Source organism: Myotis brandtii, unplaced genomic scaffold, assembly GCF_000412655.1.
Source record: "Myotis brandtii unplaced genomic scaffold, ASM41265v1 scaffold1549, whole genome shotgun sequence".
Lineage (NCBI taxonomy): Eukaryota > Metazoa > Chordata > Mammalia > Chiroptera > Vespertilionidae > Myotis > Myotis brandtii.
The window spans coordinates 95,497-114,673 of record NW_005355616.1 but is presented as its reverse complement, the minus strand read 5'-3'; the positions used below and the strand labels follow the sequence as shown (position 1 = coordinate 114,673).

The 19,177-nt window shown below is 42.6% G+C and overlaps 1 protein-coding gene across 2 annotated transcripts in view; it reads right to left on the bottom strand.

Moving 5' to 3' along the window:
- Positions 1-1,668: 1,668 nt before the first annotated feature.
- Positions 1,669-19,177, bottom strand: part of LOC102241717 (zinc finger protein 211-like) — a 39,535-nt gene continuing 22,026 nt past the window's right edge. Inside the window, exons 2-3 of one of the 2 annotated variants that reach the window (XR_001361169.1) lie at positions 18,214-18,340; positions 1,669-1,704 (exon numbers count right to left, since the gene is read on the bottom strand). Coding sequence is in view for 1 of the 2 variants with exons in the window: in XM_014535973.1 (XP_014391459.1) it covers positions 10,798-10,892; positions 18,214-18,340 (222 nt within the window). In the remaining variant the exon portion in view is untranslated. Of the gene's footprint in view, positions 1,705-10,525; positions 10,893-18,213; positions 18,341-19,177 lie in introns of those variants that run through there. The other variant, XM_014535973.1, reaches the window with a different exon arrangement.

Here is a 19,177-nt window from a genome sequence, read left to right as displayed (position 1 = left end):
CTGTAAAAATATCAATAAAATATATTTTTTTAAAAAGCTTGTCCTACTTAAAAATTAGGACCCAACCCGGTTGTATGAGCATCACCCTATAAAAGGGGGTAAGGTTTTGATTCCAGGTCGAGGCACAAGTCTGGCTTGTGCGTTAGATTCCCACTGAGAGTATGCAGGAGCGGCCTATCGCTGATTCTCTATTATCACTGATGTTTCTATCTCTCTCTCTCTCTCCCAACCTCTCTGAAATCAATGAAAATCTATTTTTGAAAATTCAGAGCAAAAAGGACAGTGAAGCATAAACCTAAATGTGAACATGTCATAAAGACATAATGAAGCAGAAGTGTTGAAAAAACTTTAAAAACTTATGAGAAATTATATGAGTCACTTCTTTTTAAAAAAAAGATATGGATGGCAGGAAGAAGCTGATCAATGATTCTCTCATTGATGTTTCTATCTCTCCCTCTCCCCTTAATCTCTGAAATCGATAATAAATAAATAAATAATTTTTTTAAAAATGAAAAAAATATCCTCGGGTGAGGACTGAAAAAAAATTAAAAACAAGCCCCAAAATAATTGATGTTTCTATCTCTCTCTCTCCCTCTGCCTTCATCTCTGAAATCAATAATAAATAAGTAAAGAATAAATAAACAAAATGTTTTTTTAATCAATAAAATAATATGCTTGAGTGAGGATTAAAAGACAAAAATAAACAAACCCCAAAATCTTCTGACTTGGGAACCCTGTACAGAGCTCTTGTCCATAAAACATATTCTGGATGAAATCAAATCTCTTTCTCACCTCCTCTAAATGTGGACTTTAACATCTAATGCTAGTCATTCCTGAGTGCTGCTCATTTCATATCTCCACAGCCCCCGTCACCCAATGATTCACTATTACATAGAATATTTTCTTTTTCAATGATTGGCTCCTCCTTCAATAAAGCCTTTAAACAAGCTTTGTGGGGAAAGACATATCTCTATGCACTGCTGTATAACACAGGCCCATTCAGCCTCAGAAACAGATGAGATCACTAGTAAAGAATTGTTGAACAATGAAACGTCATGTGGTGTCTTTCCTTCCACAGTTCTAAATTGTTTTGCTCACACCTTACAAATATCTTCTCAGCTCACTTTTTTCCCTCAAGTTGTTATGAATGAGGAGACCTCACATGTACGAGCGCCTATAGGGTTAAGCCTGGGACTGACCTGTTGGCAAAGCCACAAACAGGTCCCAGCTTAGAGGGCACAGCCCTCTTAGCATAATTAGGCTTGACCTGATGAGGCTCCCTAGATCTTATCTGGATAGCTAATAGGCTGCAGGAGGTGCAGCAAGTGCTGCCAAAACAAGTGAAACTCTCAAGAACATTGTAACTATGGTGACCACGACCTTGTTTACCTCTGGCTATAAAATAAAGCATCAGCTTGCCCTCTGGATCCCTCTCTGTGGCCTTAACCAGGCACAGGAGGTCCACTTAGACCAGTGGTCGGCAAACTCAGTCAACATAGCCAAATATCAACAGTAATTTTTTTTTTCAACAGTACTTCTTCAAAACAGACTCGCCCAGGCCGAAAACCGACTTTTGCACATGGGCCACAAAGTTTCAATCGCACTGTATGTGCGCGCCCGCACGTGGTATTTTGTGGAAGAGCCACACTCAAGGGGCCAAAGAGCCGCATGTGGCTCGCGAGCCGCAGTTTGCTGACCACGGACCTAGACCCAGCTTATTCTCTTTGTCTGTCTTTTCTAAATCCTTCACTGCCCCCGCCCCCGCCTCAGGCTCACCGAACCCTTGGCTGTGCTGGCCCGGCACACTCACATTTGTAGAAAAAAGAATGTCATGGTAGCCAAGTTTCCAGCATAGCCATATGTAAAGTTAATTCTCTCACCTCTTGAGACTCAGTGTCTTTAATTTACCCCCTATTGAGACCTACCTTTTGGCAGGCTTCATAGAGCCTCTGGTCTTCTAGCTATCTAAGCTCTGCTCATTGTATAACTCCATTATGCCTTTCTGTAGTTTGCTCAAGCAATAGTCTCTTCCATTAATAAAGTTCATTCCACATGCAGACACTGTAACTGCATTAACAGGTGAAATAATAACTATTTCTGATCAAAGTGGTGAGATCCTAGGATCCAAAATCTTTGTGACAGGTTCAGATGCCCACTTTCAACACCTTCAATGGTGCCAACATGGTAGCCATTTTGGCAACAAATGTAAATTTGTGCCCTGGCTGGTTTGGCTCAATGGATGGAGCCAAACCAGGGATCAAGGGTTAGATTCTGGTCAAGGGCCCGTCACGCAGATGGAGGCTCCTTACCTGGCCAGCTCAGAGCATGTGCGGGAGGCCACCAATCCATTTGTCTCTCACACGTTGATGTTTCTCTTTCCCTCCTTCCACTCTCTCTAAAAATCAATGGAAAAATCACCTCAGGTGAGGGTTAAAAAAAATTAAAATGTAAACTGCTATGTAAACTTATTTCCAGATACATGTTATAGTCTTAGGAAAAATATACAATATCCCAGAAAATACAATAAGCAATGTTATGTAAAGTATTTTGGGGTGCAGAGCACAAATGCAGAGAGCCCCATGGGACAAATTCTGAGAAACCGAAAGACATGGTCTCACACGTTCTATTTGCTTCAGGACTGCCTAATATATCACCTTCATGTTTCCTCTGGACCTGTCTGGAGGATTGTTCTCTCATCACTGACTGAATACCCTGGGCCTCCTGATGCTCATTTTAAGAGATTTGCTCCCCATAAATTAAAGAGTATGAAGACTGTGAATCTTCTTAAGTATTTGCATCCACCTTAGTGTCTGTATAGCAATTGGTGATTATGCACTTTTGGCCTTTTAGGACCATGAATTACAAGTGCATGTTGCAGCCCTAACCGGTGTGGCTCAGTGGATAGAGTGTTGGCCTGTGGACTGAAGGGTCCCGGGTTCGATTCCTGTCAAGGGCATGTACCTGGGTTGCGGGCACATACCCAGTAGGGAGTGTGCAGGAGGCAGCTGATGGATGTTTCTCTCTCATCGATGTTTCTAACTCTCTATCCCTCTCCCTTCCTCTCTGTAAAAAATCAATAAAATATATTTTTAAAAAAATAAAATAAAAAATAAAGAGCAATTTGGCAACAGCTGTCAAGAATGTTAAAAAAACAAACAAAAAAACAAGTGCATGTTGCAGAAGCATCTAACAAGTTTCTGATGAAAGTACCTGTTAACACTTCCTATTAGAGTGGCCGGCGTAGCTCAATGGTTGAGCATCCACCTAGCAACTAGGAGGTCACCATGTGTAGATAGAGGAAGACTTCAAAGGACAAGAAATGTTCAGGATATGTTGCATGGAAAACATGGTGAGAACACCAGGGGGTTTTACTGATTTATTCTCTTCCTTAGTCCTGTTAATCCCGAACTCTAGGGAAAAATCCCCACCTGGGGAAACAACCTTTCTCAGGGAGGTGGTTCTGGTTATAACACATAGCGCTAAAAAAAGGGGGAGCAAACATATTGAGAACAGTATGCCGTATACGCCAGGTACCTTAAAACATATGCTGTGCAAATGTTTCTTCCCTGTAGCGACTGTGTCAAGCAACAAGGATGGACCGGCCTCCGGCAGAGGAAGACTGCAAAGGACAAGATATGTTCAGAATATCCTGCAGGGAAGACATGGTGACCACAGTGGTCTCATACAGCCATTCTGGACAGAGAGGGCAGAATAGTGCAAGTAGTGGGGCCTGTGCAAATAGGAGACTTGAGGGCTCACACAATCAGATCAGGATGCTGCAGGTCTCCAGGATCACTTCTGCATATGAGGTTCCAAAAGTCACAACTTGACCTCCCGTGTCCTGCAGGGTGAATGTCACAGCCATGTACCAACTCTATAAGAAACAAACTGAGGTATCAAACTTACCTCATTGGATGGGGCCATGGCCTGTCAGCCAAAAGGTGGGTGAAGGTGCAGAGATCCAGCCCAAATCACTGGGGCTTGCATGGAAAACATGGTGAGCACAGTGGTCTCATACAGCCATTCTGGACAGAGAGGGCAGAATAGTGCAAGTAGTGGGGCCTGTGCAAATAGGAGACTTGAGGGCTCACACAATCAGATCAGGATGCTGCAGGTCTCCAGGATCACTTCTGCATATGAGGTTCCAAAATTCACATCCTGACTTCCGCTCTCTTTCACCGAGAAAGTCAGAGCCATGTACCAACACTGTAAGAGACAGACTGAGGTATGGAAGTTACCTCAGTGGATGGGGCCACAGCCTGTGAGCCAAAAGGTGGGTGAAGGTGCAGAGATCCAGCCTGAATCACGGGGGCTCCTGGAGGGTCATTCTCCAAGGTGACATCAAAGGGAGACAAAGTACAGGTCAGATTCAATAGAGATTCCCCTAAAAACCCACTCCAGCTGACAGATGATGATATCCCAGTGAGGACTGAGGGACAGGGAAGAAGAGCTCTGATATTCTACAAAAATTGGGGAGGAATCATTTCAACAATGGAAATAGCAGCTACACCTGAGCCGCCGACCCAGAGGGCTTGACCAGCACTAGTAGACATTGTCTGTGGCTCTGGAGCCAGAATCTTGGGTTGCAACCCAGCCTCTTCTATCTGACACTTGTTTGCTGGGTAAACTTGGAGAACCTACTTCAGTTCTGTAATCGTGGATCTCCCCAGCAATTCCATAGTCGTTTCGACTTCCCAGGTTGTGAGAATGAAAAGAGGAAATACTCAAAAAGGGAACACTGGAATCTTGGTACAGGAAAGTACTCAGTTTATTACTGTAATTGGTCCTCAGAGTCCTTCCTGTCACTTGTAACTAACTGAGATGCAGGGAGCTTTAGCAAGTGTGCAGATTTCTGGTTGGAGACCCTACACTGAGAACTTAAATGCCCACAGTACCTGCCTCCCTGCCGGTAAGTAAACGTGTACTGAGAAGCGCCTTTTCTTTGTCAAAAGCCCTGAAAAACTGAAGTGCTTGTTTGCATTGGGGAGCTGAAAGGTTCCCTTCCTGGGAATGTCTCTTAAGGCAAAGGCTGGTGTTCCGGAAGCCCAGACAGGCTGCACACACACCTGCTGCACTGCAAACAGGCACCGTAGCTCTTGATCTCTTCTAACAGCTTAGGGATGAAGACATACCTTCTACCCATTTTACAGAAAAGAAAGTGGAGGCTCAGAGCGGAAAGAGTGGTCATTTCCCTGTCAGTCAATAATATTCAGAAATTTGGGATTCAAATCTAGGGCTCCTGACAAACAGTATTACTGCCATACCATTTCCACCTCACTGGGCTGTGGGACTTTAACACGTTAAGCGCCCAGTCAGTCATCGGTGACTGACACTATTACTTTCCGTCCGGAAGACAAAACAGGCTGGGCACTTAACGTGTTAAACCTCTGCCTATCAGCATGCCATGATCCTGCTGAGACTCCTCTTTTAACCAAAGAACCCTCATGACAACAGACAAGGAAGATATCCAACACTACAAAGCAAGGGCAAATTGCATCATCAGATGACTGGTCTTGTGAAAGTGACAGAGAACGTTAGTACTGTGCATTAAAACGTAAAATATTCACTGCATTGTGCATAGCATTTAAAAACAAACAAAAAATGTTCCCATGGTGAGGCTAGGTGGTTGAGTATCGAACCATGCACAAAGAGCTCCCCCGTTTGATTTGGAGTGAGGGCACGTGCCTGGGTTGAGGGCTCCATCCCCAGGAGTGGCGTGCAGGAGGCAGCCAATTGATGTTAATGCACTCATGTTTCTTTTTTTTTTATATATATTTTATTGATTTTTTACAGAGAGGAAGGGAGAGGGATAGAGAGTTAGAAACATCGATGAGAGAGAAACATCGATCAGCTGCCTCCTGCACACCTCCCACTGGGGATGTGCCTGCAACCAAGGTACATGCCCTTGACTGGAATCGAACCTGGGACCTTTCAGTCCACAGGCTGACGCTCTATCCACTGAGCCAAACCAGTCAAGGCTGCACTCATGTTTCTATGTCTCTCTCTCTCACTCCTCTTTCTGTAAAATCAATAAAAAACATTTTTTATTTAAAATGTTTTTATTTTTAAAAATATCTTTTTATTTATTTCAGAGACAAAGGGAGAGGGAGAGAAACATCAATGAAGAGAATCATTGATTGGCTGCCTTCTGAACACGCCCTACTGGGGACCGAGTCGGCAACCCAGGTGTATACTTGTGACTGGAATCAAACTTGGGGCCCTTCAGTCCACAGGCTGATACTCTATCCACTGAGCCAAACCAGCTAGGGCTAAAATATGTTTTTATTGACTTCACAGAAGGGAGAGGGAGAGAGAGATAGAAACATCAAAGATGAGAGAGAATCATTAATCGGCTCCCTCCTGTACGCACCCTACTGGGGAAGAAGCCCACAATTCGGGCATGTGCCCTTGACCAGTATTAAACTAGGGCCCTTCAGTCTGCAGGCCAATGCTCTATTCACTGATCCAAAATGTCTACAGCTATATTTTTTTAAAAGGTAAAAAATATTAAATCATATCATTCCAATATAAAAAAATTATTTCCTAAATCAAAAATAGAACAAAATGAGTGAAATTCCAACATCCACCTTTGTCGTTCCAATGTGTTTTTGTTAAAGAAAATTTGCCAAAAATAATAGCACATTAGGCAGAACATATGATCAGCAGTTTTAATAAAGATACAGACACAGCAAATACACATCAGACAAAAGACTCACCACAAATTTCTAGAAAAAATACAACCAAACAGTGAGGTAGCAGGACAAAGTTACCAAAAAAAATTGTTTACCTAAAGAATGATTGACCAAACAAAAGATTCTCTAGAATGTGAATGTGTATCCCTCACAGACTGCTGTAGAAATGCAAAAACGTACAATCAGTTAATGCTTATTTTTTATTCTTAAAGAAGAGTTTACTAATTTTTAGGGAGAGAAGGGAGAGGGAGAGAAACATTGATGGAAGAGTGCCATATGGGCCAGCCGCCCCCTGCACACCCACTTCCGTGGATCTAACCCATAACCCAGGCACATATCCCCACCGACAATCAAATCCATAACCCTGTGGTGTATGGGAAGATGCCCAAGCACTGAGCCACACCAGCCTGGGTAGTATATGCAGTTTAGACAATTTGCTAATCTCTGTAAATGTAAACATTCACCCAACAACTCAGATTATACAAATATCTGACAAAAGTCAATAACACTTATCCTATATAATAAAAGCCTAAAATGCTAAGTGTCTAGTCAGCCATTCAACCAATCAAAGTGTAATATGCTAATGATATGCTAAGGCTGCTCAATCGCTCGCTATGATGTGCACTGACCACCAGGGGGCAGACACTCCTACAGGTAGGTAAGCTTTTAGCTGGTCCAGCCGATCCGGACTGAGCAAGACAGGCCAGATAAGCCCTGAAGCCCTCCCCAGGTCCCTCGCTGGCTAGCCAACCTTCTGTGTCCCTCCCCGGCTCCGATCATGCACTGGTGGGGTCCTGTGGCCTGGCATGCGCCCTGTAGCAATCCAGGACCCCTGGGGGATATCGGTGAGCTGGTTTCAGCCTGACTCCACAGGCCAGGCTGAGGCACCCCACTGGTGCATGAATACGTGCACTGGGAATCTGTATGCTATAAAGATTTATACAGAAATGTTTGTATCAGCTTTATTAAATAAATATTTATAAAAAATGGATAAACTGTTGGTGATAAATTCAAATATACGATTGTTTCTCAGAAAAAAAAAAGATGAGTTACTAATATATCTTTAATAAATCTCCAAGTGTGGATGAAACATAAATTAAAGCAGAAATATATTTAGAAAATGTAATCTATTAAAAAGGAATGTAAATCCATGGTTACTAGGAAAGCTGTAAAGAACAGGGAGAGATTAAGAGAGGTCATGAAGCAAGTTCACAGTGACAGATATGGTCAGGATTATGTGTATAAATGATGGTTTCAGTTTCACGCACATGTTAAGATTTATGAAACACTATACTTCACAAAAGCGACATCCCTGGACTAAAGACACCCTTTGTGTTTGTCTTGGTTTTGCTGCCAGCACACCAATGGCTCTGATGGGAACATATAGGAGGTGACAGGAAGCCACAAAACCTCGATTATATTCAATGACATTGATTGCTCTACAGAAGATAAACATGCCTCGAGTCCCTCAGATCTGTGTACATACCACTCCTATAGTCTTTTCCTCAGAAACATTCCTGGATGCACAGTTAGATGAGGACCATTCCACTTGATGGGCTGCAGTCTCATCCAACAACTAGGTCAGTGTTTCTGCAGTGAAAGGGTTTCCTCTCACTGCAATGGTCCTCCAACCAGTGACCATCACCCATGGAATTGAAGGCATCAGGGCACATGGCCCCCTGCAAGACCAGGGAGGAGGTTCCCTTCTATTGTCTTAGTATCCCTTGAACAAAAGAAAAAAATTCACACTGCTCCCAAACATACTTGAGATTGTCACAGCTGCCCCCTCTTTGGAGTGATCTCTGAGTCTCAAAGCATCCATCTTCACATGAGGACTAGAGACTCCACAGTGTTTCCTAGGAAAATATGGGCAAGAATGTAAATTTAGAAAAAACTACTGAGTTAATTTCTGCATCACAGTCTTCCCCAAAGGGCAAAAATGTTTGAGACCTCATATAAGTTTTTCACCTCATCATGCTTGGAGAGCCCAGATCTCCTTATAAACTAACCCATAGAGTCAATAGAACACCCAACATTAAAGGAATCTTACGGAAAAGCCTTCATTATTTCAAAAACCAAAGAGACATGAGACTGGCAGTTCTTCCATTGATGACTTAGGCACTCAATAAATTAATCACTGGCATTCAGGGAAAGCATGTCCCTGAAAATGGCAGTCCCTCTGCAACATTATGTTTCCTGGGGCCAACAGTAATGAATCCTATGTGGCAACTCATAACAGAAAACAAGTAAGAACTAAGGGCTCAGGTATTCCTCATTTTCTTCAACAAATTAGACAAAGAGTTAGCTTCCCTGGGCACATGAGGATGGTGATTGATGCCATCTGTAGGGACCTTATAGGTGGTTCAGGTGAAATACCTTCAGCAACAGAAATATGCAGTGACATAGACCTGGCAACACCTCTCTGTATGTTAGAAAGTACAACATAGATACATATGATACCAACACAAATACTAACAAACACAACAACAAAAAGAGTTGGGGGATGCTACATAATGTAGGTGATTAAATGTATGAGATATAATTCAGACAAATGAGACTTCACAAATATTCTTATTCTATTGTTAAGTCCTAACTAAGAAACTACATTTCCTATACATCTAAGAAATTTCTCACATTTGGGCTCTTTTGTGCAGAGCAAATTTAGAAATTTGGCTGCAAAAGAACTCACATTAATTACACTCATAATGGCTTTCTCCAATGTGAACTCTCTGATGATATTGGAGACCATTGCTTCTTGAAAAAGATTTCTCACATTCACTTCATTTACAAGGCTTTTCTCCTGTATGAACTCTCTGATGACGACGCAGGGTAATGCTCCAGGTAAAATGTTTCTCACATTCACTGCATTGATAAGGCTTTTCTCCAGTGTGAATTCTCTGATGACAATGAAGGGCAGTGCTACTGCTAAAAGATTTTCCACATTCACTGCACGTATAAGGCTTTTCTCCAGTGTGAATTCTCTGATGACAATGAAGGTCACTGCTAGTGGTAAAAGATTTCCCACACTCACTGCATTTATAAGGCCTTTCTCCAGTGTGAACTCTCTGATGACGACGAAGGTCAGTGCTTCTGGGAAAAGATTTCCCACAGTCATTGCATTCATAAGGCCTTTCTCCACTGTGAACACTCAGGTGATAATGGAGGCCATTTCTACTGGTAAAAGCTTTCCCACATTCAGAGCACACAAAACACTGACTTCCAGCATGTACACCCTTTTCCTGAATAAAGGTGTAGGTGCAATTAATGTCTTTCTTACATTCTTTTCTGCTGAAATAATTTTTTCTCCTTTGAAACGTCATCCCTGGCGTTGAAATAGCATTTGGACTGTCCCTGGTCTGAGGAGCCTTTAGGTGGAGATGTCCTGATTCGGTCCGGACACCCTGCCCAACCTCCCCGCAAGTGAAACGATTCTGGGACACATTGAAATTGCAGCTGTTTGCAAGAGAGATCCTGTCCACACCTCTAATGAAAGTCTTCTCTCTCACATGCTGCTGGTGAAATTTTACACTGAAGTAAAACCGTTTTGCACACGCCCCACACCTCAACAGTATCTGTCCGTGTTGTGTTCCCTGCCCCTCCATCACGTGGAAAATGTTTCCCAAGACTAGTCCACAACTCTCACAGGGGTGGCTCTTCCGGGAAGACAAGGCTAACTTGGGATTCCTTGCCTGTGACACTCTTACAGAAATGTTCTTCTCAGTCGCTGCCTCCACATTCTCTGCTCCACAGCAGCAACCTGAACAAAATGAAACGCTGGTGAGGTACATGTTGACCTTATGAAAACAGTATCTTAACCAGAGATGTTTACCTGTCATGACTGGACATGATTCCATAGAAAGATTTTCAAGACAAGTGAGTTATACTCTGAGGAAATAGCTGTTATACTTTTCTTGGCCCCAAAGGTCGGTGGATGATGAAAATCTCACCAAGAAAGGGACAGAAACACAGGATGAGACGCAAAGAGGAGAGGAAGGGTCTGCTAGTTGTTCCTCCAGAAATGGCTTCTGTTAGGAACTTTCATGCTGGTGACGTGAGTCTGTGTAGAATAATTTGAATCTGCTCAAACCCATAAAAATCAATTGTATTAGAGCACATGATGTTCTACCTCAATACAGTAATAGGTGTGCACTCTAAGGCTCTGCAGGCATGGACCAACGGTGGAGGGCACTAAAAAGAGACCTGTGAAAGAGGTAGAGGTGAAAAGTTTAGAGAGCTTAAGTTATCCATGGACTGGGAATCCAAGGAGAATGAGCACTGATCACTATTAAAACTGAGTCATTGGCACAGTGTCAACAAAAAGCAAGGACAAGTAGAATTGGTTGAGGAATGGGCAATGGTAACAAAACACCGTTGAACCAAATGGGTTCCTAGTTATGAATGTAACAAAGCCCAGGTGTAAAAACCTCCCCAACAGCCCTTTACTCAGGCAAGGCAGCCTGTTGATCCACTGTGTCATTCATAAAGTCATGTTTCTACTGTGATGCAGAAATGATTCTTCTGCTTAATTCCCAGTTGAGCCATTGCACAGGATAAATGATAGAAATCGTAAAAGAAACACTGAAAAGATCGATGGTTAACACTGTGGTACAACAGGGAAGCACAGATGAGATCACAGGCAAAAGAGCTACGGGAGTGACATCAGCAAGAGGGCAGAATCAGAGATATGAGCATCTTTCCCCATCCCAGTGTAAGACAGACAGCTATCCATGAACATAAACCCACAGGAAATGGGAATAAGAGTACCACGAAGACAAACAGTATTACAGACACAAATAAAGGAGAACTGTACAGAAAGGATGACTGGAAAAGGCTGGGTGAACAAACATATTTGCAGACAGCTACAGTCAAAAACAAGGGTCAGATTTACCTCCATCAACTATTGTGCTTCTGCTATCATTGACAATAGTGGCCTGTTATTTGAAAAATACTGGAAATTTTGTTTTTAAGAACCACAGAATGGCCCTAGCCGGTTTGGCTCAGTGGATAGAGCATAGGCCTGCAGACTGAAGGGTCCCAGGTACAACTGCGGTTAAGGGCACATGCCTGGGTTTTGGGCTCGATCCCCAGTAGGGGGCGTGCAGGAGGCAGCCGATCAATGATTCTCTCCCATCATTAAAGTTTCTATCTCACCCTCTCCCTTCCTCTCTGAAATCAATAAAAATATGTTTTTTTAAAATACCCACAGAATACCCTGGCCAGTGTGGCTCAGTTGGTTGGAGCATCGTCCTGTGACCCTATCACCCTAGGGATTTTGGATTCGATTCCAAGTCAGGGCACATATCAGCATGTAGGTTCCATTTCCAGGTAAGACGTGTGTAGACAACCGATTGATGTTTCTCCCTCATAATGATGTTTCTCTCAGTCTCTCCTCCCTCCTTCCCTCTCTCTCTCCATCTCCATCTCCTCCTCTCTATCTGAAACCGATAATAAATAAATAAATAAATAAAGAGTCCAGGGTAGCCAAACAAAAAGGAGAACTCAAAAAATCTAGAGACAAATTAAATGAAAAGACTACCTACCAAAGCTCATGTATAAAATTCAGAAAATGCAATTCCAAGAGGCAATTTTATAGGGATAAACGCCTACATTAGGAAAAATGATCTCCAAAAATACTGGCTTCTCAGAAAACTAGAAACACAACTAGAAAGTAAACCCAAAGGATGCACAGGAAAGAAACAATCAATATTAGAATAAACATAAATAAAAGGGAGACAAGACAAAATACAAGAATACCTAACAGGTATTTTTTTTTTTTTAAAGATACAAAATTGGAAAAACTTTAGCTATACAACCGGAAAAACAAAACAAAACAAAAACCAAGCCTCAAATAAATTGAAAAGAAATGACAGATAAGACATCGCTATGAACCACAAAGCATCATAAGAGATGTTGATGTTAGCAGATGACATGACCCTCCATAGAGAAATTTGTCAAGATCCCAGATGAGCTTCTGAAATTAATAAACAAATTCAGAGACCCGGCCAGACAGCTCAGTTGGTGAGTGTGTGGTCCCGATGCACCACGGTTATGGGTTTGATCCCCCATCAGAGGACATGCAGGGGACAGCCAATGAACACTTAGATGGGTAGAACAGCAGATCAATGTTTCCGTCTCCCTCTTTCTCTGTCTCCCTTCCTGTCTCTAAAATCAATAAATGAAGGATGGCTAATATGGCTCAGTGATTGAATATTAACCCATGAACTAGGAGGTCACAATTCAATTTCTTGTCCGGGCACATGCACAGGTTGCGGGCTCAGTCACCAGTGTGCATCATGCAGGAGGCAACCCATTAAAGACTATCTCTCATCACTGATGTTTCAATCTCTCGCCTCCTCTTCCTCTCTAAAATCAACAAAAAAAATGTTTTAAAAATAATTTAAAGTATGAATAAATAGCCCTGGGCCACGTGCTCAGTGGTGAGAGTGCCGGACTGTGCACTGGAGGGTCATGGGTTAGATTCCCAGGTACCTGGGTTGCAGGTCTGATACCGCTACCAGTAGGAGCACATGTGGAAGGCGACCAATCGATGTTTCTCTCTCTCTCTCTCTCTCTAAAAGAAAATCAACGGAAAAAATATTCACACTACATGGATGAAGAGAAAATAAAAATAAAGAATTAAATTCAGAAAAGTTACAGGATGCAAAGTAAACATACAAACATTAGTTCCATTTCTACACACTAACAATAAATTCTTTGATAGAAAAACGAAGAAGGTAGTCAAATTTACAATAGCATGAACAAAATAAAATACTCACAAATAAATTCAACCAAAAGGTGAAACATCTGTACAGTGAGTACTATAATACGGTGATGAAAGGAATGGAAAAACACACAAATAAGTTGAAAGACATCCTATGTTCATGAAGTTGAAAGGGAAATATCGTGAAGATAACTATCGTACACAAAGCTATCTACAGGTTAAATCTAATCCTGATGATAACTCCAATGGTATTTTACAAGGAAATGAAAAGGGAACCTTGAAATGTATGGAACCAAAAGACCCCCTCTAACAAAAACAATCTTGAGCAAGAACAAAGCTGATGGCATCAATTTATTGGAAAGAGAAAACAAGCAAAGTGTGTGTTGCTGCAGAAACACAGACACATAGATCAATAGTACAGAAGAGGAAACGCAGAAATAAACCCAGGCAAATACTTTCAAGTCATCTTTGACAAAGCTGAAAGCCACAGAAGAAATGTGTCAATGAATGGTGCTGCTAAAAATCAATATTCACAAGTAAAACAACAAAACTGGACATCACTGATAAAATTTAACACAACATGCGTGACAGAATGAAATGTCAGCGCTACAACTTAAAAGTCCTTCAAGACAACCTAGAGAAAAAGTTTTGGAGGTTTGTTTTGGACAGGATTTCCTGAATGTGACACTGACCACCAGACAAAATAGAGAAAACAAACAGTCCAGATGCAACAAATAAAGAAAAAAAGCTTCTTCACAGCACAACAGCAATAAACAAAATGAAATGAAAGGCAATCTAGAGGATGGGAGAAAATACTGGCAAATCATATGAAGAAATCGCTTGGAGATATTGTGGATTTGGTTTTGCTCAGCACAATAAAGCGAATACTGCGATAAAGACAGAAATTCACACAAAAAGATGAAATTCCCAGTGAATAATAAAGGTATGTTAATACTATACTGCAGGCTAATAACAATGCAATAACTCTGTCTCAAAAGCAAGCTCAATATGACTTCATTAAAAATACTTCATTGCTTTGACTGGAAGCTCGTAGATACCTGAAGAATCTTGGTCAAGACTTTGTCAGATTACAAATACTAATCCACATTAGTTCCTTGTCTACAGAGCCTTCAACACCACTGAAAAGGTAGCAATGAGATTCAATAAATGAAAAGCATCCAGACGTCATTTCAGACTTTAAGATTTCCACGATAATGACCTCTTTGCAAGCTCAGGCTGGCAGTATCGTTCAATACTTCACTGAAGACCTACTCTGAAGAATTAGGCCTCCAGGACATATGATAACACCCCCAAGACACTGGGCTCACAAGATGGGGTTGTACTTTATTTTGACAAGTCTTTAACTGGGGCAGTTCAGAAATATACTCTGTCAGTTCTCCTAGATGGTAGGTCCTGTGATTATAATCAGGTACTATAGCTGGAATTGCGTTATGTTGCTCTTTCTACATTGGCTTAGGTACTATGCATAATTGTAAGAGCTGAGATGTTGAAGAATATGAAATCCAAAAACATAAAGGATGAAATATGCCTATATGAACCCTGCTTTAAGACTGCTCTGGATAGCCCTAGCCAGTTTGGCTCAGTGGATACAATGGGACTGAAGGGTCCCAGGTTAGATTCTGGCCAAGGGCACAAGCCTGGATCGTGGGCTCGATCCCCAGTGTGGGGTGGGCAGGAGGCAGCCAATCAATGATTCTCTCTCGTCATTGATGTTTCTATCTCTCTCTCTCTCCCTCTTCCTCTCTGAAGTCAATAAAAATATATTTTTTAAAAAACCAAAAGACTGCCCTGGAAAGAAGGCCTTATTATTCCCTTCCATGTATGACTTTTCATAAGAAAATATGCAGGGTGGGGCAAAAATAGGTTTACAGTTGTACATTTGGAAAATCTATCTAATAATAGGGTAATATACAAATTGGCTGGGACACCATCATAGTAACAACCAATCAGCAGGCTGTGTGCACAGCAGGAGCGGGTGTGCAAGGCCTTGCAGCATCAGGGGGGCGGGGGGCAGGGCCGCGGCAGAGGCTCCCATCTCCGTGTGCCTGCACCGGGGGTTAGGCACGCATGCACAGAGGGAGGCCTCCGCCATGGACCCACACCCTGGGGTCCGCAGGCCCCCACTGTGACTCAGCCCGGGATCCACAGGTCTCCCCTGGCTCCAGCCTACCTCTTTGGGACAACCTATCTAGGAGCCCTGGATGGGTGGGAGGGCCTACCTCTTTAGGGCAATGTTGCGGGGCTCCTGCACTGTGACAGGGCACAGGCCAGACTGCGGGACTCCCCCGCCCCCCTCCCAGTACACAATTTTCGTCCACTGGGCCACTAGTAATATAATAATTAACCCTTTGAGTGCCGGGGAGCGCCATCGCGCTCTTCCTGTCTTTCGCCGGGAGCGCTATCGCCAATTTTTTTTTTCTACTAGTATTTTATAATACAATCAGCAAACAATATATGTCAAAGATGAAAACAAATGTAGTAAAGGTTTCCTTAAGTTTTTGAATATGTAACTTTAAGCCTACTTTTCCCCCCACTCTGTATTCACAGTATATTTCATACCTTAAAGTTTAACCTGTTGTGTAAGTGGTTTCTAGCTCCTACTTCGTTAGACACAGCTGGTAGATTTTGTAATTTACACAGGCTACAAGCTCTGCATTTGCAAATGTGTACGTCCACCTCTTGATGATAGTCACTGACCAAATCCCATGCACATTTCGGGGGCATTCAGTTCGATATTATCTTTTTTTTTTTTTTTTTATTGCTTAAAGTATTACAAAGGGTACTACATATGTCTCCTTTTTCCCCCCGCCCTTGACAATCCCCTGGCCTCCCACCCCCCAGTGTCTTATGTCCATTGGTTATGCTTATATGCATGCATATAAGTCCTTCGGATATTATCTTTTTAAAAATACATCTTATGTTGGGGATTACCTTCATTTTGTGCATTCATTTGTTCCTGTGGAAGCTGATATGGTATGAGTAGTCATGTACATGTTTATGCAAAAATATTTATTGAAGTGATTCCATTAGTATTGTGTTCTAATACTTGAAGAATGAACTTCATTTTTAAAACTTTATTTTTTTTTTTAACTGCACGACTAGAAAACCAGGAAATGTTCTCCCTGCCCTTTTTTTAAAAAACACCAAAAACTAATTTTTTTTATTGTAAAGTATTTGTAATACTGTAAAGGTGAATCCTATACATGTTCAATAAATATCATATCGTAAAGTTTTAAAAAATATATTTCACTGCTAAGCACTAGTAACAAGCATCTGAGCTTGCTAGAAACATGGTGGCACTAGACCTGCTGAACGCAGGGTTGCCAAAAAGATGGAATTTATAAGGAAGGGGGTGTGGGGGAGCAATATCTGCAAAGCACAATTAAGCGCATGCAAAAATATGTGTTCCTGTATATAGTAAGCAATCCTATATAATAAAAGCTTAATATGCTCAGTATCCGACTGTTCATTTGACTTTTCCACCAGTCACTATGATGTTTACTAATCACCAGGGGACAGACACTCCGTTTGGTAGGTTAGCTTGCTGCTGGGATCTGGCTGATCGGGACTGGGCAAGATGGGCTGGACACGCCCTGGAGCCCATCCTCGGTTCCTCCCTGGCCCCAATCGTGCACTGGTGGGGTCCCTCGGCCTGGCCTGTGCCCTCTCACAATCTGGGACCCCTCAGGGGATGTCCGCAGGCCAGGCCTAAGGACCCCACTGGTGCACGAATCCATGCACCAGGTCTCCAGTTAATATATAAAATATACAAGGTATTCAAAAGACTCTTTAACCAAAAAACATAGTTAATAAGCAGGATAAGGATGTAGAAACAATTCTACAAAAAATAGGTACAAATGACCAACAGGAATATAGAAAATGCTTTCCTCACTCAAAGAGGTGGAAACCCTCAGGCTTCCAGCAACACTACCAACCACAAGTCCTTCCATGTGAGTTTAGTACAGCGGGGAGTATTGGGACTTCAGGAATAGAAGGTAGCAATGGAAACAGACCAACCCTCCCCAGGACAGCAGCTACCCAGAAAACGGGAAAAATCAAGCAGTACCATCATCTACAGGGGAGGACAGAGCAAACCCTAGGACAAGCATGTCAAACTCGACCCACGGTCCTCATGCAACCCACAAAGGATATTTTTGCGAACCCAGTCAATATAACCGTATGTAAGAAACATTTTAATAAAAATTTTGTAACTTAATTTTTACAATATCCTGTTATACATAATTATTATTAACGAACTAGAACCTTTGCTAATGAATGATTAATTGTGTTGCATTCATTTCTCTACTCACCTTAAATGCAGGTGCACCATTTCTCTCCACTAACACTAGCAGCGAATACTTTAGCAGCCTATTGCCATTTCATTAGCCTTGAACTGACTTGTTTTGTGTGCAAAACAGGAAATATTTCGCTTTCAGAGAATAAGAAAAATAGGTTCATTTGCATTACACTTATTAATTTGGGCAGTTATTCGGTGATAAATTAATGTTCAAGAAAAAATATGAATTTTTATAGAAATGTTCTAATATTTTATGTTAAAGATTACTCATTAATTTCAGCCTTTGTATTCAGCATGTGTCTATCAAAATAAACCTATACTTCTATGAAAAATGTATCTTTTGTTTTTTTGCGGCCCACATAAACTTAAACCTTGCCTACTTAGACCATGTTAGCCTTTGAGTTTGACATGCTTGCCCTGGGAGATGGGGCCTAGGAAATCGCAAAGCCAAGTCCAGGTCACTGTGAGAGTGAGGGTCTTACCCAGGGAGGATAGAAGTTCAAAGTTCTCCAGCATCACATTCAGGTACAGCTGTCTCTGACCATCATCAAGGAGGCTCCATTCCTCCCTGGAGAAGTACAGGGCAATGTCCTCAAAGGTCACGCCAACCTGTCAGAACGGAGACAAAACCGAAGCTGCCTTTCTTCTTCTTCTTCTTCTTCTTTTTAAAAATATTTTACTGATTTTTTACAGAGAGGAAGGGAGAGGGATAGAGTTAGAAACATCGATCAGCTGCCTCCTGTACACCCCCTAACTGGGGATGTGCCCACAACCAAGGTACATGCCCTTGACCGGAATCCAACCTGGGACCCTTGAGTCCGCAGGCCGAGGCTCTATCCGCTGAGCCAAACTGGTTAGGGCAAAAGCTGCCTTTCTGAGAACCAGTAATTCTACTCCTTACACATCTTCCCCCACCCCTCAACCTCCTCCAGGGCACCCGGTTAGTGTGGACTCCAGGCCCTAATGCCAGTGCAGGCTGCTCTCACATCACAGTCCCATTACTCACTGTGATGGCCCTCAGCAGAGCAGCTGGGTTGGGGGAAGGATTGGGGGAGGGGAGGGTAGAGAGCAATGCCATTTAAGGTCTGGGCGATGCCTGCAGGGCCCCAACCTTCCTGCCAAGCAACACCACTGCAGTCTCCTAGATCCGGCCTCCAAGACAAAGCCAAGCGTCGGTTTATGCTTCACCTTTAAGTGCCCACACCAGGTCCCAGGACCATCAGCTCACACTTCCTCCAGATGTGCACACCACTGGGTAATGTTTATCCCCTTCCCATGTTCAGACCCCAGGTTCACTCCCTCAGCTCTGCCCCCTTCCTGCTCCAATGCCACTGGGTGTCGCTGGACTCACCCATGATCCTGGCATATGGCGTGTAGAGAGCTTGCCTCCCAGCCGGATCCAGGGCCACCCCAGGCCCCTGATGGACCCCACAGCCGGGAAAGCCC